At 33.0% G+C, this 27,916-nt stretch overlaps 4 protein-coding genes and 1 long non-coding RNA gene across 5 annotated transcripts; 3 read left to right on the top strand and 2 right to left on the bottom strand.

The window, feature by feature from the left end:
• Positions 1–493: 493 nt before the first annotated feature.
• LOC7461638 (probable xyloglucan galactosyltransferase GT14) lies at positions 494–2,784 on the bottom strand. Its single transcript, XM_024595238.2, has one exon. The coding sequence runs from the start codon at positions 2,275–2,277 to the stop codon at positions 673–675; it is 1,605 nt and encodes a 534-aa protein (XP_024451006.2). The 5' UTR covers positions 2,278–2,784; the 3' UTR covers positions 494–672.
• A 2,799-nt stretch (positions 2,785–5,583) lies between these two features.
• Positions 5,584–8,637, top strand: LOC7461639 (heat stress transcription factor A-5). Its single transcript, XM_002298639.4, has 2 exons — positions 5,584–5,906; positions 7,177–8,637. The coding sequence occupies exons 1-2, from the start codon at positions 5,664–5,666 to the stop codon at positions 8,404–8,406; spliced, it is 1,473 nt and encodes a 490-aa protein (XP_002298675.3). The 5' UTR covers positions 5,584–5,663; the 3' UTR covers positions 8,407–8,637.
• A 220-nt stretch (positions 8,638–8,857) lies between these two features.
• Positions 8,858–10,630, top strand: LOC7495835 (fasciclin-like arabinogalactan protein 12). Its single transcript, XM_002298640.4, has one exon. The coding sequence runs from the start codon at positions 9,409–9,411 to the stop codon at positions 10,138–10,140; it is 732 nt and encodes a 243-aa protein (XP_002298676.3). The 5' UTR covers positions 8,858–9,408; the 3' UTR covers positions 10,141–10,630.
• A 7,560-nt stretch (positions 10,631–18,190) lies between these two features.
• LOC7495836 (protein RALF-like 24) lies at positions 18,191–18,900 on the top strand. Its single transcript, XM_002298641.4, has one exon. The coding sequence runs from the start codon at positions 18,347–18,349 to the stop codon at positions 18,737–18,739; it is 393 nt and encodes a 130-aa protein (XP_002298677.2). The 5' UTR covers positions 18,191–18,346; the 3' UTR covers positions 18,740–18,900.
• A 5,274-nt stretch (positions 18,901–24,174) lies between these two features.
• Positions 24,175–27,162, bottom strand: LOC112326485 (uncharacterized). Its single transcript, XR_002980077.2, has 7 exons — positions 27,000–27,162; positions 26,456–26,668; positions 26,253–26,352; positions 26,048–26,175; positions 25,794–25,875; positions 25,256–25,413; positions 24,175–25,133 (listed from the first exon to the last, which is right to left on the bottom strand). It is a non-coding gene; the product is annotated as an uncharacterized LOC112326485 (long non-coding RNA).
• Positions 27,163–27,916: the final 754 nt, after the last annotated feature.

Raw genomic sequence — 27,916 nt, 5'->3', positions numbered from 1 at the left:
GATGCCTACCATTCTATTTTTTTTATTTTTGGTCAGGCTATTCAGGACCAGCTTTCACCTACACTATTAAATTTGGATTTTAGACCGATAATCTACTCTGTATTTACGGAGCAATGTATATGGGAAAATTCTCACATGCACGGTTGAATTTTTTTCCGGTTGATTTACAACCCGCGGACCGACTCGTGTAATTTGGGAAAATTCTCACGCGGGCGTACAATATTTACTTTGACCACACCATGACATTATTGGGTGGAGTAGGGTCTTGTGTACCAGACAATGGTCATTTTTTTATGTTTTTTTCTGGGCCAATTCATTGCCTTGGTCGATGGAGATATCACATGACATGACATATCATGGGTCCCTCACCTGGCGTCGGCAAGCCTTCATAAAAGAGACAAGTGAAAGTAGCATTAAATAATGATTAGTGATAAAGAAGATCAAGTCTGATCTGCTCAAGAGGGCAAAAAAGATCGTTCAATGACAAGGCGGAGAAAATGCAAACAGTCCAATGACATTAAATAATGATTGATTATCATACCATAGGCAAGAAACAGTGAAGAACTATATGGAATTTTGAGTAAATGAGTATGTATGTAAGCATGCTTGCTTGCTAGCCATTGCTAAAGAACATGGACTAATAAATTCATATTACAATGAATTGAAACTCCTTCAAGTTTCTCCTCCATACCCAGAAAATGTATACTTGAAATCATCCCCGTCTGCAAAACCAGCACTAGGATCACCCCCATCTCTAATTACCTTCCTAACTCCATCTATTCTATCAAGAATTCCCTTAACTGCTAAATCAAATGCATCTTCAAAGGTCTCCAATCTTGACCTTGGATCTGCATATATTATGCTTGGAATGAGCCTTATAACCTCCTCCCTCATAGACATCACTCTTTCCTCAGGAATTCGGAGCAGTGTCTCATTGATGCCAGCTTTCCAATCTTTAACATCTTTCACTGGTATAAACACGGAGTATTTGCTGTAATTCTGTGGTAAATGCCATTTATATTGGGCGTAGGCAGTACCCGGATGGAAAAAAACTGGAATGCACCCTGCTAAAATAGCATCAAATATCGATCGCCTAGTGTATGAATCCCCTGCAGGTTGCAAGCAATAAACTGAATTTTGAAACAACCTCATCACATTGCCTGGATTATCACAAGTGATGGCACCATTAACACCGTAACTACACTCTAGCAATTTGCACAAATTCTTCGAAGCTTGGCATTCCTCAATGATCCTGCCCCGGACCGAATCTTGTAGATCAGGCCTTGGAGCACCAGCAAATGAGAATAAGTAAGGCCTTTTTTGCCTTCTCATTTTGTCTTGCCATTGAAGTACCTCACTGTCTTTTGAGGGATGAAAACAAGTTGGATATGGTATAGCATAATCATTGTTCCAGGAACTAGACTCAATTGACAACATTGACATGTTGTTAGATTCCGGTAAGAACCTAAGCTTGCTGCCCCAGTCAGATTCGTTATCAGTTTGTCTCCTAAAATCCCATGAAATCCTCCCAACAACCAAGAAATGGTCTCTACCCCCCATTTTTTTCCACTCAGGTTGTGAAACCATCCACTTGACAAAATCAAAAGAAGATTGATCTCTTATTGATGCTTTAACACCCCAAAGATATCTACCAACATCAAGACCAGCATAAAACGGTACATAAATAGCTGATGCAAGTGAAGAATCGTTGGTTAAGCACTTGTACTGCTTCATTTTGTTGTGGAAAATAACTGCTAACAAGAACTGATTTGTTGCGTACCAACTTTTGTTTAACAAAACCCCTTCAAAATTCTCTACCTCGTGACCAAGACCAGAGTTAACCAGGTAAGGACACATATTACGCTCAGTCCCAACAGTGATTGACTCGCAACTCTCAATCAATTCTTGGTTGAACCGCCTAGGAAGATTATGAATATAAATGTACTCACCTGAACAAGAATCTGCAACTGGTTTCTCTTTCACACTTTGCTGATCTTTACTAGGTTGTCTGGTAATAAAATCTGTTCTGTTCGGTCTAATGAGGGTTTCATTGAGACTAGTAGTGAACTGAAGGGATTCCGATTTCTGGGTGGTGATTGGATTTTCATAATTACTGACCAAAACAGCAGTGACCCCATCTTGGTTTCCAGTTAAAGCTGAATAATCAAAGCAGAGCAAAACAAAGCATAAAACAAAGGAGATGAGAATGACCAACCAGAGTTGATTGTTGCAGCACTTTCTGATTATTGGTTTCTCCATCATCTTCACATAATGCATCAAACAATAGCAGAAAAACTAGGTGGGAATCTAAGAAACTGGTGAAGAAAGTAGCCCTTCTGTCAATCAAAGTGCATAATTTAAGCTAGTGAAGTGGACGAGAAGGCAAGAACATTCAGGTTAAAAGAAAGATCTCAGCTTGCGCGATGGCTGGTGGGTATTCTCTTTGGATTTGTGCTTAACTCTTTTGATGGAGGGAGCAAACGTCCGTTACTTTGTAGGTGAATTAAAGACAAGAAATGGGGCACCGTTATATTTTATTTTATTGCCAAGAAATAACTTTTGAAGCATCAAATTCAAGGCAGTGAATCAGAGGAGCTTCAAGCTCTTGGTTAACTGTTCTCCCAGAAGTTTGTTCAAAGAATCAAGACAAAAACTCTGGTTTGCTCCTTTTCTTTTAAATTAATCAATGGTAATTGGTAGGTTTGCTACATGAATCTTGTGATTGGAGAGGAGAAGAAGGGAAAGTGAACAGGGGATTCAACTTTGAGTTGTGACTAGCGATGCTTTGGCTTTTTATTTATTTCTTTTATCAAGGGTTGTTGAGTTAACCAAATAGGACTCAAATCTATTTTATTTAATATGCTTTGTTTTATTCTTTTATTTGGGGAACTACGGGGCCCAATGTGCCGAGTGATTGTTGGTTCTTCCATTAATTTTTGCACAAAATCATAGATTGGTGGCACATGCAATCAGTTTTTTTTTTTTTTTTTTTTTTTACGGTGGCATATTAGAATGTATTTTTGCCTACATTAAAATTAAATATACATGTATGCTCCCACAAATATATAGTGCTGGGAGTAAATTCTAAAATTAAATTAAATATCAATTTTATGTAACAAAGATTGAAAAACAAAATATAAAGCTAGTAGAAAACTTCATTCTTAAGTTTCAATTTATGCACTTATTTGGTCTTCTATAGTTTTAGGATTTACATTTTGATTCTAGATTTTAATTTCTTTACGTTTTAATCCTTGAATGTTAAAATGAAATATGGAAGGAGAGAGAAAAAGATCGGTCGAGTACATTCCAACTATAAAAATGACCAATCTTGATGTCAATTGATTTGTTTTGCAAAGAGAAGTTTCATAGAGATGGTTTGAGTTTTTTTTTTATCTCGTCATCATAAAAGTAGATAGAGGGCCGTAAATGTATTTTTATTTGATTTAATTTTGAGATTAAACCGATTGAAGGATTTTTTGAGCTTAAAATAGGTTTAATAATGTTTTTCAAGTGTTTAGAAGTGAAAACGAGTTGAAAGTGAGTTTTTGGAATACAATAACTTGCACCTCGAGTTTTTAGCTACAGGAAATAGTCAAAATTTAAATTGAAAGATGACATATAATGTGCCTAGACAGATAACAAGTCGTTCGTACTAATACAAAATTCATGCAAATAAAGTGTTTCCCACCTATTAATAATAATAAAAAAAAATCAGAAAAAAAAACTATGCATTAATATTCAATAAGAATAGAATATCAAAATTGAGAGAGAGAGTTCCAAGTTTATAAGAATTTGATTTTTTTTTTTTTTTTGGTACAACAGTGGAAAGAAAAAAGAAAAACTATAATCCTTAAAGATAGACAAAAACTAGAGAATCAGATAACAATAAAGAACAAACTCCCGGAGGAGGGTTCTCCCAAATACATAAATCAGAGTCACTTTTAACTGCAAGCTTAGCCACATCGTCAGCACATGAATTAGCTTTGCGCAAAGTATAAAACAGACGAACTTTTCAATTTCGTGTCAGGAGTTCTTTGATATAGAAAATAACAGCTCCAAATAAGTGATACTTGTTAAAATTATATTAAATCAATCGAATATCATCTGTAGAATCAGAGTTGCATATAACCTTTCTGAAACCTTTATCTCATGCCACCAATAAATCATATTTAATTCCTAGTAGTTCTGGAAGTAGATTAGAACCAAAATCTTCATAACCCGTAAAACCCATCAATCATCTCCCTTCAAAATTTCTTAAGAGACCCCCAAATCCAATTCTCCCCGGGTTCTTAAGAGAGCTGTCATCCACATCCAGTTTAATAAATCCTTCTTCATGCCTAAGCCATGAGACAGTAGTGGGGTGCCTACTCACCATATTTGGATTATTCCAAGCATCGCAACACACATCTTTTAGAAAGTGAATTTGACGTAACAACCAATTATCCCCCAAATACTCCTCCCCAAAAGCTAAAATATTTCTCCTCATTCAAATCCACCAGAGACCAGACAAGAATAACAATGAAATGTCTGATGAGGCAAATCTTTAAACCCACTCTATCACATTAGAACACCAGAACCCTTGCCGGTTTCTGAGACCTAATCCAAGCTAAATGCTCCTGGCAAACACACAATTTCTAATACAATATAAAATGTTCTCGTCCTCCTGGTTACAGCCACCATGGATTGGAGATGAGGAAATATTGTGTTTAAACTGCAATAAATTAGTGCGAATAAATTAGTGCGAAGGCTATTATGAAATAATTGTTAAATGAACATCTTGATTTTTTAGCCTTCAATTTCCAAATCGAAGTCCACCTAGTATCTGAAAGAAGATTTCTAGCTTCGGACAAAAGCCAAGAATAAGTTGATAATATAGTTATGAGAACGTGTCGAATTTTTTTATATATAATTATGATATTTTTCTTTGTTGTTTTTTAAGGAAAAACAAAACTCATTTTATAATTGGGGAGATGCTATTTAGAGAAGAAAAATTGATAATATAGTTTATTAAATAGTATAAATATTTTTATTTATTTATGTGCACTCAAATGACAAGAAGCATTTTAGAAGAGTTAATTGTATTTTAGTATATTTCATACATAACTATTTTAAAAACTTGATATGAATCGGTTGATTTTGCGGCTCTAAAAACAATCTAAACGATTCTCAATCAATCTAATATTAAATTAAAAAATTTAAAAAATTTAATTAGAAAATAACTCGATTCAACCCTAGTGAACTTGATGGAATCATGACACGAATAATAAGACAAGAATGATATCATAAAAAGCAAATAAAAAATATAAATTTAAAAAAAATCAATGAAAAAACTAGTGAAAAAAAATTGATATTCTTACAAGAAATATAGGAATTGTATTTTTATAAAAAAAAAATAATAAAATAACATTTTGTTTAGTACAATGCTTGAAATATATAAAATAAACATTAAAAAATTAAAATAATATATTTTTTTAATTTTTAATTTTCCATTTAGCATCTTCAAAACAAAAATGCTAAAATAAGTCCTCAAAAAACTGACGTGTCACATTAAAAACATGTACTAACGAACTGGACAACAACAAGAATAACATACGCTCCAATTTCTCCAAATACATTCCCAAAATTCAACACGTACGCGTCTTTTCTTCGACAGAACAATCAAAATGGAAGCAGGACCATCGTCAGCGACCTCAGGAAGTGGTGGTGGTGGTGGAGGAGGACCGGCGCCGTTCTTGGTAAAGACATATGACATGGTGGATGATTCATCGACCGACGAGATCGTGTCTTGGAGTTCGAATAAAAACAGCTTTGTTGTTTGGAACCCTCCAGAATTCGCCAGATTGTTGCTCCCTACCTTTTTCAAGCACAATAATTTCTCTAGCTTTATCAGACAATTAAATACCTATGTGAGTGCTCTAAATTTTGTTTCCTTTTTGGTTTTGTTATTACGAGTTTGAATCTTTGTGGCAAATGAGTCGTCGAAGGGTTTTTTCTAAATTGAAATTCTTGATATCATGGAAGTGAAGAAATTTTTTTCTTTAGAGCCTTTTTAAGTGTAGAAATGGTTGATCATTTCGTTGGGGAGTTGATCATTTTTAAGTGCAGGGTTTGGGTTTAGAGGCTGGCCGCGGATTGAGGAAATGGTTTGATGGGATGGGAAGATTTAGAAATGGAAGAATCAATAATCCTTATTGGAAGATAGATTAGTGAATACTTGTAATCTGAGTATAGATTAGTGACTACTTGTAGTCTGAGTATCTATTTTAGATGCAGGAGCCCTTGGCATAATCAAAGCGTGTCTCTGATCTGGTTTAATATTGAATGAATGAATGTATAACGACGGAATCAGCTCGTTTATCAGATGCTAAAATACTAGTTTGCTGTATTGGCTCATTCATTCCCAATATGGCTGGGTTTTGGTACAGAACATGTATTTGGAAAGAATGGTTGTGAATTATTTGATAAAAATAAGTAAATGATGGGCAGGAAATATTGGTGGGTAATGGATTAACTTAACGATGTTTGATTTTAGTGAAATTTGCAAGTTTCTACATGTTATGCATTTTATAATTGTCAGTAATGAAGGAAGAGCCTTTATATTCAAAGATGGAATGCAACTTTGTTCTTGTAGGCAATGATGGTTGGGTCTCAAATGGATTGTCATAGAAAAGAATTCGTATTGTTTTCATGCTCTCTTTTACCTATGGATTTGAAAGTTTAACGATGTTTGATTTTAGCGAAATTTGCAAATTTCTAGATGTTATGCATGTTCTAATTGTCAGCTATGAAGGAAGAGCCTTAATATTCGAAGATGGAATGCAACTTTGTCCTTGTAAGCAATGATAGTTGGGTCTGAAATGGATTGTCATAGTGAAGAATTCGTATTGTTTTCATGCTCTCTCATTTACCTTTGGATTTAAAAGTTTCTCGTCACATGCTGCTTCACAAAACACTTATCGGACTGTGTGCAAACTGCCATATACATTGTTAACAGCTCTTCAGTTGGAATAACATCAATCGTGTATGCTTTTTGGTAAGATAAATTTCCCATTTTCTAAGGTATTATCTAAATTAGAGGGGAGACTGTATTGGGTTTAATTAGCTTATTGTCTACATGTAGAGGATTTTGTTTTTTAAAGCCAACTTAACTTAGCATGGCATAATTTCTGTTGACAGGGATTTAGAAAGATTGATCCTGAGAGATGGGAATTTGCCAATGAAGATTTTGTGAAAGATCAAAAGCACCTGCTTAAGAATATCTACCGAAGAAAACCAATCCACAGTCATAGTCAACCTCAAGGTTCTTTAGTGGATCCAGAAAGAGCAGCATATGAGGAAGAAATAGAAAAGCTTGCACGTGATAAAGCTAAACTCAAGGCAAGTATTCTAGGGTTTGAACAGCAGCGGTCATCTGCAAAGCTACAGGTGGAAGATCTAACACAGAAGATAGATACTATGCAGCAGAGGCAGGAAAAGCTGCTGTCGTTCTTAGAGAAGGCTGTTCAAAACCCTACTTTTGTTGAACACCTTGCTCGTAAGATTGAAGCTATGGATTTTTCAGCCTATAGCAAGAAGAGACGATTGCCCCAAGTTGATCACCCAATGCCAATTGCAGAAAATAGTCTTGTGGAAAATCACAGTAGTTCTAGACCTGAGTCGAATGTCATCCATCAAGATTTCCCAGATAAGTTGAGACTGGAATTGTCACCAGCTGTTTCAGATATTAATTTGGTTTCACACAGCACACAGAGCTCCAATGAAGATGGGGGAAGCCCACAAAGAAAAATATCTGAAGGGAATCCAAAAGATGCACTGACTAGGACATCAGGTTTACTATTGGCACCTGAAACATTGGAACTTTCAGACACAGGGGCATCGTATGCATTTAAAGTGAATCCAGCTGTCCCAAGAGACATACCAGCAAATGGGAGCCCAGCACTACATTCACTGCAGTCGAATTTGACTTCTAATGAAGAAGTTGATGGTCACATTTCCTGTCAGCTAAATCTTAGTCTGGCATCTTCTCCTTTGCAAGTCAACAAAAATCCTTATTTAACTAGGATACCTCAACTAGGCCAGGAAATTGGCAAATCTCCAGAATCAAGGTTTAATGAGAGTAACAAAGATTCTGATATCCGAGTTAGTCAGAACAACATGAATCTGGGTAACGAGGTCAGAGCTTTATCCAATTCCCAGGAAACCCCAAATAACAATCAAGCACCTGCATCAGCTCCAGTTAGAGTGAATGATGTTTTCTGGGAACAGTTCCTAACTGAAAGGCCCGGCTATTCTGATAATGAAGAGGCAAGTTCTAATTACAGAGCAAACCCATATGATGAGCGAGAAAGAAGGATAGGTTTCGGAGTGCCAAGAAATGCTAAAAACATGGAGCAGCTCTCTCTGTGAGCATCACAGTTGTCTTAGAGCTTAGCGAAAGGTTTGCAGATGTTTCTCTCAGTACCTTTGGTGCTCTCAAAAAATTACCATTGGCAACATCTAGAATATAACTTGACATGAAACCATCTATTTGGTTTGAATAATATAATGTTGACGCTTGACATGCCACTAGTAATTGTAGTTGCTATTACTGTTCATACCGCTCCACCCTTCTAATAGATTGCTTTCATTTGGCTTGTTGATGTGGGAAATTGAATTTTATGGGTGTGGTATGGTGCAGATTTAAATGGTGGGATAGTAGTAGGCAATGGCTGATCCTTATTGTTGGTTTGATATTGTCTTCTACTTCCATTTACCAAGAGCACATTCCACATGTTCTTTCCCTTTTTCCTGCTTGATGCCCTAAAGTTATAATGACAATAACACGCTTGTTCTATATTACTTTGGCGCATGTGTAAATTTTAAAAGCGATTTGGTATTTTACACTGTTTTGGTGGTCAAAACCTTACACTTTCAGTCACATGTTTTAAATTCTGCTGCTGTTTACATCCTTCATGAAACAAAACTTTCTGAAATACAAGTGTTGGTGGTCAAATTCCATGAAAACCAACCATAATACCTGAAAAATTAACTTAGTCCATCCTTCCCTCCCTATATTGACATCTAGAAAACAGTGATACCCTGGTATTTACAATCTCACATTTGCTTACAAATACTCTTTTATAGATTTGACAAAACCCTATTTCCCTTCAACTCTAAGCAAACAAGTAGCTGTTATATCCCTCTCCATTGATTTTCTTTTTCCCTTTTTCGTGAAAGGTGAGGCACCAAACACCTAATTTTTGTTACTAATATCACATTGCAGGTTACACCTAACTTCGTTTTCTCCTCGGTCCTCTCCATTATAAAAGGCCTCTCTTTGTAAATCTAACACTTGTGCAGAGCAGCACTCCCACATTTACATTTTGCAAACAAAACAGGTCACCACTACTTGGAAACAATATTGAAAAGATGGAACGATTACAACACCTCTTGATCTCATTATATCTGCTTATTCTCTCTATCAATTTAACCACAACCACAGCTCAATCACCTGCGCCCGCTCCTGCACCACCCGGCCCCACTAATGTCATCAAAATACTCAAAAAGGCTGGCCCCTTCAAGACCTTCATCCGCCTTTTGAAATCCACTCAATTGGATAGCAATCTAAACTCCCAGCTTGGCAACACAAACAATGGCTTGACCATCTTTGCTCCAAGTGATAGTGCATTTTCAGCCCTTAAAACAGGCACTCTCCGCACCTTAACTGATCAAGAAAAGGTCGAGTTGATGCAGTTTCACATTGTCCCTATGTTCATCTCATCTTCCCAATTTGATACCGTGAGTAGCCCTTTAAAAACACACGCTGGATCTGGTGCTAGGTTTCAGCTTAACGTTACCGCCAGTGGGAACTCCTTGAACATATCTACAGGACTTACCAACACCACCATTTCCGACACTGTATACACGGACACCCATCTTGCTATTTATCAGGTTGACAAGGTGCTCCTTCCTTTGGATATATTTACCCCTAAACCTCCACCACCGGCACCTGCACCGGCACCAAAGCTTAAAGCAGAGTCAGAGAGCCCTGATGATGCTGTTTCTAAGAAGGATATTTCTAGCGCTGTAAGTTTTGTCATGCATCATGATACGGTGTTCTTTACAGTTGGTACTGTTGTTGCAATATCGTTTTCTTTGTGACCAGAAAAAGCCTAGGAACCATGTGATTGGGACAGCTTGTCCTGGATTTGGTCCTCGTAGTTGACAGAAAAACTTGTTGCCTGAAAAGGAGTGAAAAAAAGAGAGAGGGAATTCTCTATATGTTATTACAGGAAACCTTCGAAAGCTGAATGCCTCAAATTGCTGCTTGTCATAAAGAAAGCTGGCATCACTTCTACAAGTTCGTTGATTTATTCAAAATCTCTTTGTCTAGTACTTTCGTTGGTGGTGTGAACTTGGGTGCTGCAATTGCAATCTTCTAAACTTTTCTACACATGTGATGTTGTCTAGTACTTTCGTTGGTGGTGTGAACTTGGGTGCTGCAATTGCAATCTTCTGAACTTTTCTACACATGTGATGTTGTCTAGTACTTTCGTTGGTGGTGTGAACTTGGGTGCTGCAATTGCAATCCTCTAAACTTTTCTACACATGTGATGATGTTACACGTTGAAAGATAAGTTCATTCCATATACTCTGTTAGGTACGTGGTCAATCCCCCAGCTGGGAATTCTTAATGGTATGCAATGATAGCCCCCCCAATGCAATTGCCCACCTAGAGAAACTAAATTTAGTGGGTTGTTGATCCTTGTGTTAAAGGTAGTGTCATGGCATCACATGCACACGCAAAAAAAAAAAAAAAACCCTAATATGGACAGCAAGTATTGAGGATATCGTTGAAGAAAAAGGCCCAAATTATATAATGCAACCATGCCACTTTAACAATTGCATTACAACTGTTTTGGATGTTCAGTTTTTAACTTCAACCTCTACATAGAACCATCTATACCTCCTCTGTGCAGAATTCTTGTCAAGGAGCACCATATGAAGAAAAATAGAACAGAAAGGGGCCAATGAATTTGAGTTGCCTCAATCCTATAAAGTGGGGCAGTTAACACGTAAATGCACATATATGGAAGCCCTAGAAACCATAGAATTTCTATATTGAATGTGGTTTGTCACGACGATAGAATGTCGATCCATGGCAAGAAGCTAGTCCTATTCGTAAAATCCTGCATTGCCATAATCAATCCTATATATAACATCCAAAGCTTGAGTGTTCTCCTATCCAAGTTGAAAGAACCAAAAGCATGTCTTGCTGTCTGGGCTTTGGACTCTTCGAATGTGCCTTTTGTTGGCTTTTGTTAAACCTTGCAGAGTGTACTTACTAACCTCAGAACTTTAAACTTCAACATGGTCGGGTTTCTAGTTAAACCGATCAAGATTTTTAGTGATTTAGTTAAAAATCATGCTTTTTTTCAAATTGGTTGTCATGTATTTTTAAAAGTGTTTTTAATTAAAAATAAATTAAAAAATATATATTTTAAAAAAATTATTTTATTTTTTTCATGAGAATATCAAAACTATAAAAAATAAATAACTTAAAAAATATTAATTTAATATTGTTTTTTTAAAAAAAAAACCTGTAGAATCTGCGAATCCAAATATTGTGTTCTAGAAATGAGATGTGCTGAGGCCCAAGCAAACATTTGACTGTACACCAGTGCAAGTGCAGTCCGAGGCACGAAAGTCAAAACTTGTTCCTAGAGAGGCAGAAAAGCAAAAGTACACACTAGCTAGCTCCTAGCTAGCTAGAATAATTATAGCAGCTGAGAGGGTTCAATGTATTGACGACAAAACTTTGCAATAAAGTTTACTCAAGGGGTGACGGTGGCTTGGTCCCTCTCATTATACCCCCAAACTAAATAATGGCCATGCAGCTTTATTAGATGATTTTTGAAGTTTTTTAAAGTATTTTTTATTTAAAAATATATTAAAATAATATTTTATTATTTTATAATAATTATTTTTAACATTAGTATTTTAAAACGATATAAAAATATTTAAATTTTTTTTAAATACTTTTGTAAAAAAAAACAAATAGTTGTATGTCTGTGACCTCTGACTCATTGGCTTCTGTCTTTAAGCAATCAAATCATCTTCTCGGTAGAATTTAATGGGTTCATTTGCCTTATCAGTGCTTTGAACGAAACTACTTAAAACCCTTTTATTTGTTGAAAAATAATTTTTTAAAAAAATGAATTTTTTAAAAAATAAATTTTAAAAAAATAAATTTTAAGAAAATATTTTTTGATATTTGACAGTGTAATGAAAAATAAGTTAGAAAACATTTTTCAGTGTTTAGTTATGTCATGAAAAATGAGCTGGAAAATAATTTATTAATGTTTTATTTTTCTCAAGTTTATTAAAATAATGAGAAATAAATCTTACAAATTAAAAAATTGAATGAGAATAAAATTAAAAAAAAATATAATTTCATAAATTATCTCAAATAAAATAAATAATAATCAAAATAATAGAGATCAAATCTAAAAAATTAAAAAAAATAAAAGATGAAGAAATTAAAATAATAATAATTAACATTTCATAAATTATTTCAAATAAAATAAGTAACAATCAAAAGAATGAGGATCAAATTTGATAGATAAAAAATTTCAATAAAATAATGATAAGAAAAAAGCAAATAACAATTATAAAAATAAGAAACAAAATTAATATAAAAATTAAATTTTAAGAGAAAAAATTAAAAAATAAATATTCAAAACAAATTATATATAGCAATCAAAAGTTTGAAGATCAAATTTGATATAATCAGCAAATAATGACATTTTTAAATTTTTCACAACTTTCGGAAAGTGTTTTCCGCCCAAATTTTTCAGGAAAACATTTTCCTGAAAACCAAGCCAAATTTTCCTTTGACTGGAAAGTGTTTTCCGTTGAGCAACTTTTCTAAATGCAAACAAACACATGAAAGTTTGAAAAATGATTTCCCGGAAACCACTTTCCGGAAAACAAACACAGTCAAAAGGAAAAACACTTTCCTGGAAACCAAACCAAATTTTTCTTTGACCGGAAAGTGTTTTTCGTTGACCAACTTTCCTAATGACAAACAAACACATGAAAGTTTGGAAAGTGATTTCCCGGAAACTATTTTCCAGGAAACAAACATGACCTTAAACTTCACGAGTTATTTTTTTACTAACTCAGGAAAAAAAAATATTTTAAAAAATAACAGTTTAACTTCAATATTGAAGTTTTTTTAATGCCATTAAATTACTATGAATAACTTTTTTTAATGCCATTAAATTCAATATTTTTATATTAATGGTGGTATCATTTTTTTTCTTCTTCTTACAGTGTATTGCTATATTTTTTCTACTTGCTATTCTGAGCTCCTATTTGTTTCAAAATAAAGAGTTAGTCCAAGGATGTGGTTGCTAGTTTGATGCTCATCAGGGGTTCTCGTTTGCTATGAATTCTTTCATTTGATTTTAACGTTAAGACTTTCATAGGTTATCTTTGTGCATGGTTATAAGATGCAATGGTTTGACTCGACTCAAAGTTAGGTTTGTAGACCAATCCAATTTTTTAACCAAAATAATATCATTTAAATTTTTTAAAAAATTAATCAGCACCATTTCTGTTTTTTTTTTTCTAAAAGACAAACAACATTGTTTTGACAAAGAAAAAAATCAAATTGAAATGAAACTCGGTCTAGACTAACCTCTAAATCGGTGAGTAACCGGATTGACTAGCAAGGCTGAATTTTATCATTATTATATTTTGTGTATCAATATTATTTTTTCCCCACCAATATCTGAAATAGATATCCATCCTTAGATATCAACTAACTTTTTAGTCCTCATAACGCCGCTGGTCATTTTTTTTCGGCCGAAAAATCATTAAGACATTATAAAGTCAAAAATTTGATGCATAATGGTCGAAATACTTTTAGAATACTTAAATTGTAACATATTGGTTGACATATTTTTTGAAGAAAATATTGAGATGACAACACATTGGATCGATCCAAGGTAACAATAGTTAACCTATGAAAATCACGATTAAAGTGTGAGATCATGATAAAATTATAGACCCACATCGAAACAAATTAAAAAGTCTAATTATAATAAACCAAATATTGAAGGCTGAAAGTAAAAAGAATTTTAAAAAATGACAAAAAGTGACCTAGGTAAACTTATATAGATGATCGGCATAACATCACGCGCTAACCCGAATTGTTTTGGACTTAAGAAGAAAAAAGTTAAGGTGACGCTAGGATTTCTAAATAAGTAAAAAAAATTTAGTTGATTGAGTTCAATAAGTTAAAATAACTTGATAACATAAAAAAAAAAAAACCCAAATTTAATATTTCCAAATCGAAACCTATGAAATCTGAAATCCAGGTTCAATCAAGAAGTTAAATTCTCAACCCAAATAATAATAATAAAAAAAAAAACGATGACAACTCATGCTAACCTATTAAGTTCGTGACCCAAGTTATTTGACTAGAGGCACCAAATTTAAAAACCATTGAAGCCTAATTTTCAACTAATCAAATGTTAAAAGATAAAATTGAAAAAAAAAATCATTCATACAAAGGGATAATTTTTTAGCAATTATAAGCCAAAAAAGGCTTAAGTCCACTCGGGTCAACACGCAAAACTCACAAGTCAGTTTATGAGATCAGACAACCTGATAGAAAGGAAAATAAAGAAAACCATGAAGCTTACTTCGTAAAAAAAAAAAGATCAATGCTAAGTAATGAGCTCAAAAAAGAAAATAAGTAAAAAAATTGATATCAACCCATGGTAGTTTATAAAACTCGTGACTCGAGCTATTTGATCATAAGTACCAAGACTTAAAAAACTACAAAGCCTAATTTTCAATAAATCAAATGTTAAATGATGAAATTGAAAAAAATATATATACAAAATGATATAAAAAAAAGAATAGCAATTAAATGAACAAAGATGAATTTTGAAGAAAAAAAACAAATGAGAGGATGGATAATTTCAGATTGAAGGGTTGAATTGAGAAGAAAAACCAAATTCACAAAATAATTAAAAGAAGAAATCACTAAAAGAATGAGAACTAAGTTAAAACAAAATAAAAATTAGTTTTTGTTTTATCAAAAGACGAGATTGAAAGCAATTGAATGTTCACTAAAGGGATAAGAAATAAAATAAGAAATAAAAAGAATTATAACCAAAATTGAAGAAACAAAAAATAATAAATATAGATTGAATAGCGAATTCTTTTTTAAAAAAAAACCTACAGGAGGGCCAAGGAAAAAACATACAAAAAAAAAAATAAGGATCAACACTTAAATACGTGCAACTAAGGAGACTACCTTGAAATTTTAAATGATCATCGCAAATTTCAATGAATGAGAGAGAATGGGGCAAAAAGAAAAACATTATCGGCAACAACTTGCTGAAAAACAACATATACGCATCATCGCATGAGTAAGAGGACGTCGTGGGGTTGACATGGCGAACAACAATTTTTAACCATCAGAATGAGCTGCATGCATCGTCAGAAGGCAGTGGAGCGACTGATGCATGCATCAACAACTCTTTTTTTTTTTTAGTTATCAAATTAACACATTACCCCTAGCACCAAATAATTACTATGAAAAAACCTTTATAAAATGATGTAAAAGCCACTAAAACCATGCTTTGAGAATTTTGATTCTAAGGTCAATTGGATCATTATATTGTGCTTAAAAAAATCAAGAGATCGAGATGCTCGTAGGGCACACGCAAGTTTTTTTTTTTTTTTTTGCTTTTAAGGTTATCAAGTAATTTACTGTGCAAAAAAAAAGAGAGAAGACCGAGGAGCCCCTTAACAAATATAAAATTACAAATAAACCCCATGAAATATTATTTTACCTTCCAATGCCAGTTCTATTGATTTTTTTATCAATAGCAAAATTATCAATTCACTATTATAATCCATAGTAAAGTTAAGCATATATACAAAGATTTCCCCACATCTTTTAGTTTCTTGTAATTAACATGAAACTTTTAGCCTATTTTATTTTCTGGAATTCAAAAAATCTAAAATATCAAGACTAGGAATAAACAAATTCACCACATAGGAAAGTAGTTTTTTTAAAGTATTTTTTATAGAAAGTAAATTAATTTTTTATGTCTGGTAGTGTAATGAAAAGTAAGTTGAAAAATATTTTCTAGTATTTGAATATGTCATGAAAAATAAGCTGAAAAATAACTTATTAATGTTTTATATTTTTCAAGTTTATTAAAAAAAATAGAGACCAAATCTGACAGATAAAATAGTTGAAGGAGGATGAAATTAAAAAACATAATCTAATTTAATAAATTATTTCAAATAAAACAAATAATAATGAAAATAATGAAAACTAAATCTGACAGAAAAAAAAATTAAAGAGAATGAAATTGAAAAAAAAATTCATAAATTATTTCAAATAAAATAAATAGCAATAAAAAGAATGGGGATCAAATCTAGTAGATAAAAAATCTCAATTAAAAAAATAAGGATCAAAGTTGGTATAAAAATCAAATTAAATCAAATTCTATGGGATGAAATTGAAAAAAAAAAGATTCAAAATAAAATATATAGCATTCAAAAGATTAAAGATCAAATTCGATATAATTAGTACATAACAAGTTAATTTTTATTTTTCACAACTTTCTGTAAAATGTTTTTTGTTAGAACATTTCTTGAAATAATTTTTTAAAAAAGGTTTAATTATTATAGTTGTAAACTTGATTCTTATGAGATAGAATAGTAAAAAAAATAACTACAAATAAAATATAAACACTAAAATTAATTAGATATTGGCTCAAATCTGAGTCATTTTCTTTGCTATACAAAATCCCAACATATCTTATTATGTATTTTTTTCCTGATGGGAGATCTAATAATCATTGAAATTATACTATAATCTTTGAAAAAAAGGTTTAGATTTACTTTTAAATGTTTTTAAAGCTTCTTTGATCATATTAGCCTAAAAAATACCATAAAAAAATATTTCTTAACTCGACATTCCTTGTAAGTGACCGTTTATTTTTGTGGGAGCTGTTTTTTTTACCCCACCTTAATTATATACTATTTCGTTACAAAATAAACTTGTGATTTGGTTCATAAGACCCATCAATAAAAAAGGTTTGACCTTAGTTTTTAATGAAGAAACTTTTACATGTTCCTAGTGAACCACTTCTCTTGCCTTTTCTTTTACCTGCTTCTTTTTTACTATTGAAAAAACACATAGACCAAAACAACCTTTGAAATTTTCCTTAGTTGAAGAAACAACCGTACGAACAAAAGAGCTACAAATTATCTCTAAGAGTTTGGAGAGTTTGTATTTGCACAGATCTACATTAAGTGTGCTTGACGCCAGCAGCAAAAGACTAATTTTTTGGTGAGTTTGAATGAATTTGTTGATGAGATGTAGATTACAAAGCTTAGATTGCAACTATATGAAATCATTTTCTTTTCAACTTCAAACTTGTTTTTTAGCTTAAAAAATTTATGGGTTTTGTTTTTTTAGCTTTGAGGTTATTGATTCGTGAACAAGAAATGTATAGATTTGCTCTTTGATAATCATTGTCTTTTAAGAAATTATATCGATATTCATACTCATATTAATTTATTGAATGATAAAGTAGAATAAAACATATGGATGAATTTAATTGCTCTTATTTTTGTAGTTAAGTAACAAGTACATCACAATGAAATATATAATTCTTCGTGTATGGATTATATTCATGATGAAATTATAGTAAATTTAATGAAACAATAAAACCAGCATTGTAATTCACATGACTATTTTTACAATGCATTAATAATCAAATGCACATAAATATAATTGCAAAATAAAAAATTACTACATGTTTTTTTTGTTCATTTTATTATCAACATCAATTTTAACTTTATTTTTAACTAAACATATTAAACATTGTTTTTATGGACAACAACTTCAACTATAATTTTAATCAAATACATATTTTAATTAAATTAATCACAACTAAAAATAATTTTGTAAAACTTATTTTTCTCATAACACAATAAAAAAATTATTATAATATTAAACATACTCTAGATGTAAGGAAAAATAAAATTACAATTCCAAACAATCCCTTTTGAGCTATCACAACAACAATGGACTTTAATTGTCAAGTGGTCAGTGATTATGATCTCCTGTGCAGGATAAACTGACACAAATATGCAAGTGGAAGCCAAATCAACATTGCTCAACACATGTGAAGGGAACTATTTGAATGTCTTGTCCCACGTAATGACCCTTCCATCCACATGAAATCTCACTTTCACACGCCTCCACAGGAAAATTTAACCCAGAAGAAAACATTAACTCCAACCAATTCAAGAAAACCAAAAAGAAATGTCCGAACACCAGCTTTTCCCTCATACTCCCACACTACTCTACCTTTCACTGCTTTTCCTCCTCACCCTTTTCACAATTTGCAATGCTGATTCAGTTTCAGGCCTCAATTCACTGAAAACCAGTGAGATTGATGCCATTGTCAGTAAGGGTTGCTCAGAGAAAATTGGAGAGTGCTTTGAAGAGTCAGAAATGGAGTCAGAGATCAGCAGGAGAGTGTTGCTGATGCACAAGAAGTACATAAGTTATGAGACACTGAGGAGGGACTTGGTTCCCTGTGATAAACCAGGAGCATCATACTATGACTGCAATGCTAGACAGGCTCATCCTTATAACAGAGGCTGTGAGGTCATTACAAGGTGTGCAAGAAGCGTCAAGGACATTAACAATTAGAAGAAAATAGTGTAATTGACATGATCTTGTGGAATTGGTAATCAGCTACTGCATTTCTTGATTTTGTATCCCTTTGGGATTTTCTTGGTTGTATATGTAAATTCAAGAGAATCATGTTTTGATCTGCTATATTAATGAAATTCTTAGCCTAGTTTTTGGGAGATCTGGGGTGTCTTTTTATACATTATTTAGTTGATGCTTATTTTGGGGAGTTGAGGATGTCATGCCTTTGGAAATCTCAGCATTCTTCTATGGAAGATTTGAGGTTATCTTTCTTTTCATTAACTAGTCACTGGTTTACCCTTTTAGTTTAAAGAAATGAAAGGTTGTGAAGCAAAAGCTTAATATTGGAAATGATCATAAACAAGACCCTTCTTTTCTTTTTCCCAGATATGTTTATAGAGGCAAAGTAAATGCAATTTCTATATTTCTACCTCAATATCTTGCTAGATGGATTGTGAGAAACTAAGGAATGAAAGGTTGAGGTTTGCCAAGATTCAAGGATTCCCATAGGAAGATGATGTGTTGAGAAGTACTGCATCAGTAGACGAGATGAAAAACTGATTTCAAACTTCAGGGCTTGTCAATCTTACATCCGCTGCAATCTCACCATGTTCTTCTGCCCAAACACTCAGGCTATGAGGAGACCCCACCCGACAACTTCTTATTTAGATGAAGTTCTATGCTTAGATGCAAGTTTTGCCGTGATTGACTTACTGAAGTGGAAATAGGATACCCTAATGTAGATGCCATCATGCTATTCTCTACCATTCCAAACTTCCTTAGTATCAGCACCTATGATCTTGCACTACATTTTCTAGGTACTGACACCATAAATACTCTAAGAAAACTTTGATTTGAGAAAGCAATCACTATATGATGCCCTGCTGCTTTGTAGTTTTTTTTTTTAACCTTTTTTCTCTTTCCTTCCTTGCATAGTGCATAGTGCATAGTGCATAGTGCATCTGCATAGCAGTTTATAGGCTTCATGTGTCCCAGGTGAGAGTTGTCTATAATTTATGTATTTTTGCCATATGTAATATTCAGAAGCTCTTGTGGATGAGGTATAGTGTAGACTAGATGGCACTGATATTTTGTGGGCCGAGCTGATTATTAAGTTGATTGGTGTAATAATCTCAGCTAATCTTATAATATTTTTTTAAAAAATAAGAATAAATAAATTGAATTAATAAAAATTGATATCTAGGATATCAAGAAAAAAGTGATAACAAAAAAATATCTGAGTTAATCCATCAAATCCGCGACTCGAGATATGAGATTGGGATAACTCTAAAAAAAATAGAAAAAATAACAAAAGCTAATTTGTAACAAACCAAATATTGAAAAATTAAATTTAAAAAAAATATGCTAAAAAATAAAAGTCCACTAAAACTAACTTTCTAAACTCATAACCCCGGTTATGAGGCCGACACCACATTATAGAAGGCAAACCTGAAAAAATTATGAAGTAAAATTTTCAATAAACTAAATACCAATAGATGAAACCAAGAAAAAAAATTAATTAAAAATCACGATCAAAGAAATGGACTAAATTTTTTTGTTAAATTTTTTCAAAACTCGTTGATTTTATTTGTTAAATATTTATAAAAAATATATATAATTTTGACATTCTTGCATAATAAAAAAAATCAGTCGATCCAGACAACCCTAGTTAACTTACTCGACTTGTGACCCAAGAGTTGCTTCGGGTCAACCCCCGAGCTAAGTCTAAAAACCATGATAAAAAAAAAATGAGGACCAAATTTTGTTCGTTAAATTCTTTTTAATTTTTAAAAAAACTTGTCTTAAAACCCATTGAATTTTTTTTTGTAAACTTTTGACCAAAATAATATCATTTTTAGATATTTTTAAAATAAAAAATTTGTTGCCCAGGTAACACTGGCCACTCACTCGACCTGTAACCCCGAACTTGCCCAAAGTCGACCTCAGAGCCGGGTTTAAGAACCATAATTAAGAAAATGAGGATGCAACTTCTTTGTAATTTTTTTTAAAACTTGAAAAAAAAATTTAGGCTAAGTTGATCTAGGTAACCTTGATCAACTCACTATATCTGTGACCTAGAACTTGCCCGAGGTCAACCCCTGAATTGGGTTTAAAAACCAGGATTGAAAAAATGAGGATCGAACTTGGCATTAAAATCAAATAAAATCAAACAATGAGGGATGAATCTGAAAAAAAAAATCAATCAAGAATATAAATGAAACCAGAAGAAATTATAATTAAAAGAATGGAGATCAAATTAAAAAAAAATTATGTATGAAATTGAAAAGAAAATCAATTAGAAGAAGGATGAAAAGCAAAATAAATATCAATTAAAAGAAAGAGAACCAAATCTAACATAAAAATAAAAATAAAATAAAATGATAAAGGATAAAATTAAAAACAAATCATAAAAAGAATTTAAAGCAAATACAAAACAATAAAATAATATAAGAACCGCAATTGAAATAACACAAAATGTTAGGAAATTTTTTAACTTTGGGTGGGTAAAGGAGAGAGAAAACAAGGTGAAGAAAAAGAAATCTAGTTGTCCCTTAACGGCGACACTTATAACAACACACATAGGTCAAGAAGACGCTTCGCCTGAGATGACAGTTGGGTATTTTTGGATATCGAAGGTGTCACGTGCCGCCCAAATAGCGTGGACAACCTCCACACGTTGACACGTTCTTATCACACGCCAACAACTTTTTTTATATAAATACCAAAACACCCCTAACCCCACACGAAATTTACAAAACAATTGAAGTGCGAAAGACGCCAGTACCTCTAAAGTCAAAAGCATTTGTTTTAAAATCCAAGGATATTTTAATAATCTCGCTGTGCTAAAAAAAAAACACCGAAAAACCCCTCTCCCAAAGCAAACTGAAAGTCTGCTTCCAATGGTTTTTAGGATTTTACATTGTGCAATCAAAAGAGATAAAGGCACATATGCCCCTCATCAATTCTACAATACCAAATATATCCCGTGTAAAAGTCTAAAAACACCCCTAAAGCCAGCCTTTGTGTTTCTCTCTTCCAAGGACAATTTGGTAAATTCATTGTGTGAATCCACAGTTAATTGTGAGAGGGGTTACAAGAAAACACTGAGCTTTTTTAGTATTTTTTGTATGTAAAGCTATGGGCTGTACCAAATTCTTTTTATCATGTAAAAAAATATTTAGCCAATAGTAGCACTTTTAAATAAGCAAGTGAAATCTGAAAGTCAGGTTAAACCTCGATTAATTCGATAATATGATAAAAATAGGTATCAACAACAACAAAAAATAAAAATTAGGCCAGGTCAAGTTGGGTTAACACGCAAAACTTGTGATCTTGTACATGAAGTCGAGACAATCTCATAGAATGATGGAATTGGAAAAAATCAATCATAAAAAAGGATATGAAAAAAAAAGATCTAAGCAAACTCGGTCCAATCTTTCAAACTCGTGACCCGAAAAGTTAACAAAATCCCGATAAATAAAATGATGAGGGATGAAATTGAAAAAAAAAAGTTCCAATAAAAAAAATATAAACAAAACAAATAGTAATCAAAAGAATAAAAACTAAATTTAACATAAAATAAAATGAACTAAGATATCGAGGGATGCAATTGAAGAAATAATTCAATTAAGAGAAAGATATAAAATATTAAAGGATGTAATTAAAAAATAATTTAATTAAGAGAATGATTAAAAAATTTAATAATTAAAATAATAAGGACTAAATCTAAAAGGTATAAAAATTCAAATGATCTTAAATTGAAAGAAAACTCCAATACAATTCAATAGGTTATTTAAAATTAAAAAATAACAATAAAAAAATAATAATCAAATCTAAAAGAAAAAAAAATTAAAAGGATGTTTTGAAAATGTACAGGGAAGGCTATAAAACAAAGGAAGAGAAAGGAATAAAAAAAATGTCCACCGGAACAAAACCTGATATTTTTTTTTTTTGTACATGCACCACTAGTTAATGGAGACAATATCGTAAGGAATAAAATGATATCGTGAAAGCTGGATTTTGGTTGTCGGATGATGTCATAGGCATTGAAAAAATATCTAGGAGCATTCATGCGCAACTACTTTTTAGAATTAATTATTATTTTATTTATGGTAAAATATTAAATTTCCCTTTATCATATTTTATAATGAAAAATAAATAGAAAATACATAAAAACCCTTTGACCCAGGGCAAAAACAAATTTAATTCAAGGATATTGCGATAATTTTACTATGCAATTAAATAAATAAAAACAAAAATAAAAAGTACCCCTGCCCGCCATCTTACTAATTTTTTCCTGTAAGATTATATAAGTTATTTTAATGTGCACAAAACAACAAAAAGATTACTTTACCCCCACTTCCAACTTCCAAGGTCATTTATGTTTTGTCGATAAGGTTAAAATCATCTGTTTCAATCAACAGTGACTACAAGTCTAAAGCAACAAACAGAAACATTACATTAATCAAAAAAAATTTGAGGGGTTTAGGGTTAGGTTTTAAATTTGTTTTTTAAAAATTATCGGTTTGAGTTTTATAAATTTTATGGCTATTAGAGGTTTACCTGATCATTAATTTCAGGGCCCGTAAAATTAATCGAGGTATGCACAAGTTGGCCCAAACACCTACATTAAAAAAAAAAAACATTACATTAATTCTACTGCCCTTTTTGGTTTCTTTTAATTTTATCCACCATTATTTGCTCATAAAACTCAAGTAGGCATGGCAAGCAAAATGTGGTTAATTCAACATTTGAGGAAAGATATGCGTGTAATGTGCCATCTTTCTTCACCGTTAACCTATACTTGTGTTGTGTTTGTGTTTTGTTGTATAGTTGATTCAACCCATCATGTTTCATGGATCATATTCCTTTGCAATTGAAAGTGCTCCCTCCCTGCCATTGAAATCCTAATTGCATTAAAGATTTTGTATAGCAGCAAGTTCACTGTTATCAAGAATGTGAGAGTTAGATTCAGAGCTTTCTGATAGTTTCTTGTTTATTTTGTGTCCCCTTAACTTTAGTAATGACAGATAAAATGTCCAGGCATGATAAATGGCGATCCCTTGATATCATCAGTGCGTATCCCTTTTACATAGAAACGCTTTTCCTAGACTTAACTTTGTCTATAAGCTTTATTGGGTTGTGTTTGCCATGACTTTTGCGAATTGATTTAAGTTGTTTTTTTACATTTGATTTTAACAAAAAAAGTTTTATTTTAGATTAGACTAGGTGGGCATTTTTCTAAGGATAACAACATGAAACGATTCTTGTAAGAACATGACAGATCTAGAAGTTGAAATTTCAAGGCAAAAGACAGATGGAAGATCATTAGTGCATGTTGCAGCCACTTTGACAATTAGAAAGGAATAACAACGTGAAACGATTCTTGTAAGAACATGACAGATCTAGAAGTTGAAATTGCAAGGCAAAAGACAGGTGGAAGATCATTAGTGCATGTTGCAGCCACTTTGACAATTAGAAAGGAAATATTAACAACATGATTGTGTGTCCCTGCACTAAAAAAAGGGCGAAAATGATAAAGTCAAACACAAAAGGTCTAAACAAAAGCATATGCAAGTAAAGAAAGGAACTCTCAGCTTCTTTAGCAAAAGTGATGATAGAGCTGTCATCGATTGAGCAGTAGCTTGAACACATAGTGATTAGTGCCTGCTGGCTATAATTATCATACACATGGTGGTATGGAATCGATTATCTTGCATCACGGAAACGGTCCAAGATATGCATAGAAAACCATCATGTTTGTGTTGGCAACATAGCATCTGCAGCATGAAAACTGCATTAAATGAACGCAGATCTGCTACATTGACAATGGCAAAATGTCATCACCTCAAATTTGATGGAAATGAAAAATTTGATGCATAATAAGTTGTCTAAATGATGTTGTTGGTAAATTAATCTAATGAGAATGTAAATGTAATCATAATGTAAAGGTGTTAAAGGGAAGAAAAGATAGGTGAAAGGACAATACATGATGAAAACAAAGAAATTATGAGAGGAAAATTCATTTTTCTGCTTTTGTAAAAAAGAAAAATGCTAATATTGACAGTATTAAAATATAAATATTTAAGGTTGCTAGGTCCTTAAAATCAAATAGCTTTAAAACAACGTGATCTGCCAAAAAAGTTAGCAGTACGATGTTAATGTTAATGTAATTTAGCACAATAATCTCGCAGCGATTGGTTGTTGATCTGAAAGCCCCAAACCACAGCTGAAAAATATATGCCTTGTTGAGCTTACTTGCCATCGGAGGTGCAATAATCATGGGGTCATTAAATTCTCTACAGTAAACATAATGATGTGCGATAACCAACCAACTATAAGAGAGTTAGTAACATCTTCCTCGTCAGCGGCAACACAGTCAAATCAAAACCTGCCAAGATTTTATAGAAGTTTAAGAACCAGTAGATGAGCATATGTTTGAAGCGTTTCGGTAGATAAACAAATGTAATTCTTTGCAAGAGTGGCGGCATATTCTATTTATATGCAACTTACCATGGCATCGGTAACGATGTTATGGCATCATGATCCATGCATACTGGATTTGTCTTGGTGCCACCAAGCTTTTTGTTGCAGCAAGGACAACTCGGATACCACCATCCATTGAAAATATCATAGTCTGCTATAGATGTGGGGCATGTGGACCTCATATCCTGTAAGAGACAGGTCGAGCCACTTTAAACGTGTGTTGTTTGGAAAAAAAGCATGAGTGAAGTACAGTGATATGAAGCATGGTGAATAATGTTACAAGTTTGGTGTCATGTCCAAAGAGATTAAAGCTCAAAGAAAGAAAGTTAACCTTGTGTTCATATGGGTTCATGCAAAGAATCTCCTTGATTGTTTTCTTGTTCTCATTCATATGTTTTACAAGTGATAAAACAACATTGGATGATGAGGGTAGTTGGTAAACCTTAACAGGTAGCTTACCAAAGCTGATTAGAAAGTTTCCATGTTAAGTTGGTTTGGCAAATGAAGAAAGTTGAATAAGTATGCTTTGAATGCAAATAGATTGATGAAGGATGAAGGAACGTACTAATGGTAATAAGCCAATGCTTCATGAGTGTCTGGATTAAAGTACCAAATAGAAGCAGTTGATCCATTAAGGTTTTGCCTGCCTGAATGTAAACAAAACAACAGGTGAAAATATAAAGTGCAGTGATGTAAAGTCATTTTCCAAGATAAAACATGACTTTAAAAATATTGGTTGAACATTTAGGAATAGAAAGCTAATATAATATGAACATCTATATTATAAGATAATATCAGGTTATGAACTTGAAATCTGACCTTGGTACTCGGTGACACAAAAACCAGCGAAAGCAATTAATGTGATGGGGGATTGGAGTGTTTGAAGAGTGGCTTCATCAAAATTCCTTGTGTTGTCGCCCCACAGAGTCATGTGCATCTCATCACCCCTTTTAAAAGAAGCCAAGAGAGCTTAGTTTAGAAGGAGCAAAGCTTAGAAAACATTGGGTGAAGTTATGGACTCAACCTTGTGTTATAAAGTATAAACTCCCTCTTGTTCTCCATTGTTTTCCCTCAAACCAAAACTTGTTCAAGCGGTTGAGTAGCTTTGATCCTTCCCAGAACATCTTGATGAAAACATGGATTACAAATGTTAATATTGCATGGATATTTAATTGTAAAAAAGGGAAGTGCATAAGCTTGGCAAAAAATGCAAGGGTTTGTGCAAACCTGTAGAAATCTGTGAACCTTTTCCTGGGGAGAGAACATGTGAAAAGTCAGTAAACTTGAAGTAGTATCTTGGCACAACGGTGGTAAGAGGATCTATTTGATTGGTCTTAACGGTTGACTTAAGTTCAACATCATTGGCAATCACCATATTTGATGATATGTTCTCATAGGTGTAAAAACCCCTGATTTCATAGTGGAGGCCATCAACAATTGCTGAAGAAAAAATAAGGTTAGCACAAGTAAAATAATACGTACAGAGTGGTGTGCAACAAGCAAAACAACAGGAGCGAAAATGAAAAATGAGCAACAGGCATGGAAGAAAATCTAATCGACATGTTGAAAGCACATGACTAAAATTATATGAGAACTAAAACATGTCATGAATGCCACAACAAATGTAAAATAAATGCCCGAAATGAACATCACATCAAGTCCACGAAGATGGCTAGTCCAGCAATGAGCATCGCGGTAAAAAGGGAAATAAAAAGAGCAAACAGAGGAATGTAAAACAACGTAAGAGCTGCAACAACAAAATAAGGATTACCTGCATATCAAGAAAGTTCAATTTATTCTGGCAGTAATCTCGAGCACAGGTCAGATGCAACCGAGACACTTGGTGGTTGTACGTACCAGTAAACCTGGAGATAAAAAGGAAAGAAGAAGATCAGTCAACCTAAAAAGAAAAGGAATGGGACATGTTGGAAGTGCTATAATGCAACCCAAAGGACTGACAAAGCTGAGTAAAGAGTTGAGAAGGCAACTAACTAATGTTGAAGCAACGAACCCATCTCCAAGCAACGTAACCTGCAGTAACTTTTTGTACTTTGTCTCCCACTGAAAGCACAGCATAGACAATAACACGATAAGAATAGAAATGTTGAAAAGCAAACACATCAAGTCAAGCAGAAAAAGATAAAAAGGAAAAACAAACAAAGAAAAAATAATGAGTGGAAAGAACAAACAAATAAAGCAGAAAGAGGAGCATAAAAAGCAGCAACCAAGGGTCCGAAAGTTTGAGCAACAGAGGAGTTGAAGACAGAACATAAGCAAATGATCCATTACACGCATAGCAACGGGAGGTTAAACCAGAAAAAAAAAGAGAACCTAAAAAGAAAAAATTGGACAGAAACAATAGCCTAAGGCATTAATTATAACCACACCAACACTGCAGGCATGTCAAAAAAGAGAAGTAAAAGAGCAAAATAACATGAAGGATCCATTACACGCATAGCACAATGCAAAAGAAGAAGAAAGAACTAAACAAAGCAAGCTACAAAAGAAACACAATAGGAGAAAAACTTAGTGCAAAATAGCGTGAAGGAGCTATTACACTCTTAAAGCCATAAGTGTACTCTCCTCAACCACCCATCAGTACATTAATATCCAACGCAAGAAAACACAAACTAAAAGGGGGCAAACTTCTAAAGTAAAGAACATGACACTCGAAGCAGCCCCTTATCA

This window comes from Populus trichocarpa, chromosome 1 (assembly GCF_000002775.5).
Source record: "Populus trichocarpa isolate Nisqually-1 chromosome 1, P.trichocarpa_v4.1, whole genome shotgun sequence".
Taxonomy (NCBI): domain Eukaryota; kingdom Viridiplantae; phylum Streptophyta; class Magnoliopsida; order Malpighiales; family Salicaceae; genus Populus; species Populus trichocarpa.
The sequence above is the reverse complement of the archived record's forward strand: the minus strand, read 5'-3'. Positions and strand labels throughout refer to the sequence as shown.

Excerpts from the sequence above, each read along its gene's own strand:
- LOC7461638 (XM_024595238.2), bottom strand. The coding sequence starts at position 2,277 with ATGCATTATGTGAAGATGATGGAGAAACCAATAATCAGAAAGTGCTGC.
- LOC7461639 (XM_002298639.4), top strand. The coding sequence starts at position 5,664 with ATGGAAGCAGGACCATCGTCAGCGACCTCAGGAAGTGGTGGTGGTGGT. Across the intron at positions 5,907-7,176 it reads TCAGACAATTAAATACCTAT|GGATTTAGAAAGATTGATCC; the intron begins GTGAGTGCTCTA and ends TTCTGTTGACAG.
- LOC7495835 (XM_002298640.4), top strand. The coding sequence starts at position 9,409 with ATGGAACGATTACAACACCTCTTGATCTCATTATATCTGCTTATTCTC.
- LOC7495836 (XM_002298641.4), top strand. The coding sequence starts at position 18,347 with ATGTCCGAACACCAGCTTTTCCCTCATACTCCCACACTACTCTACCTT.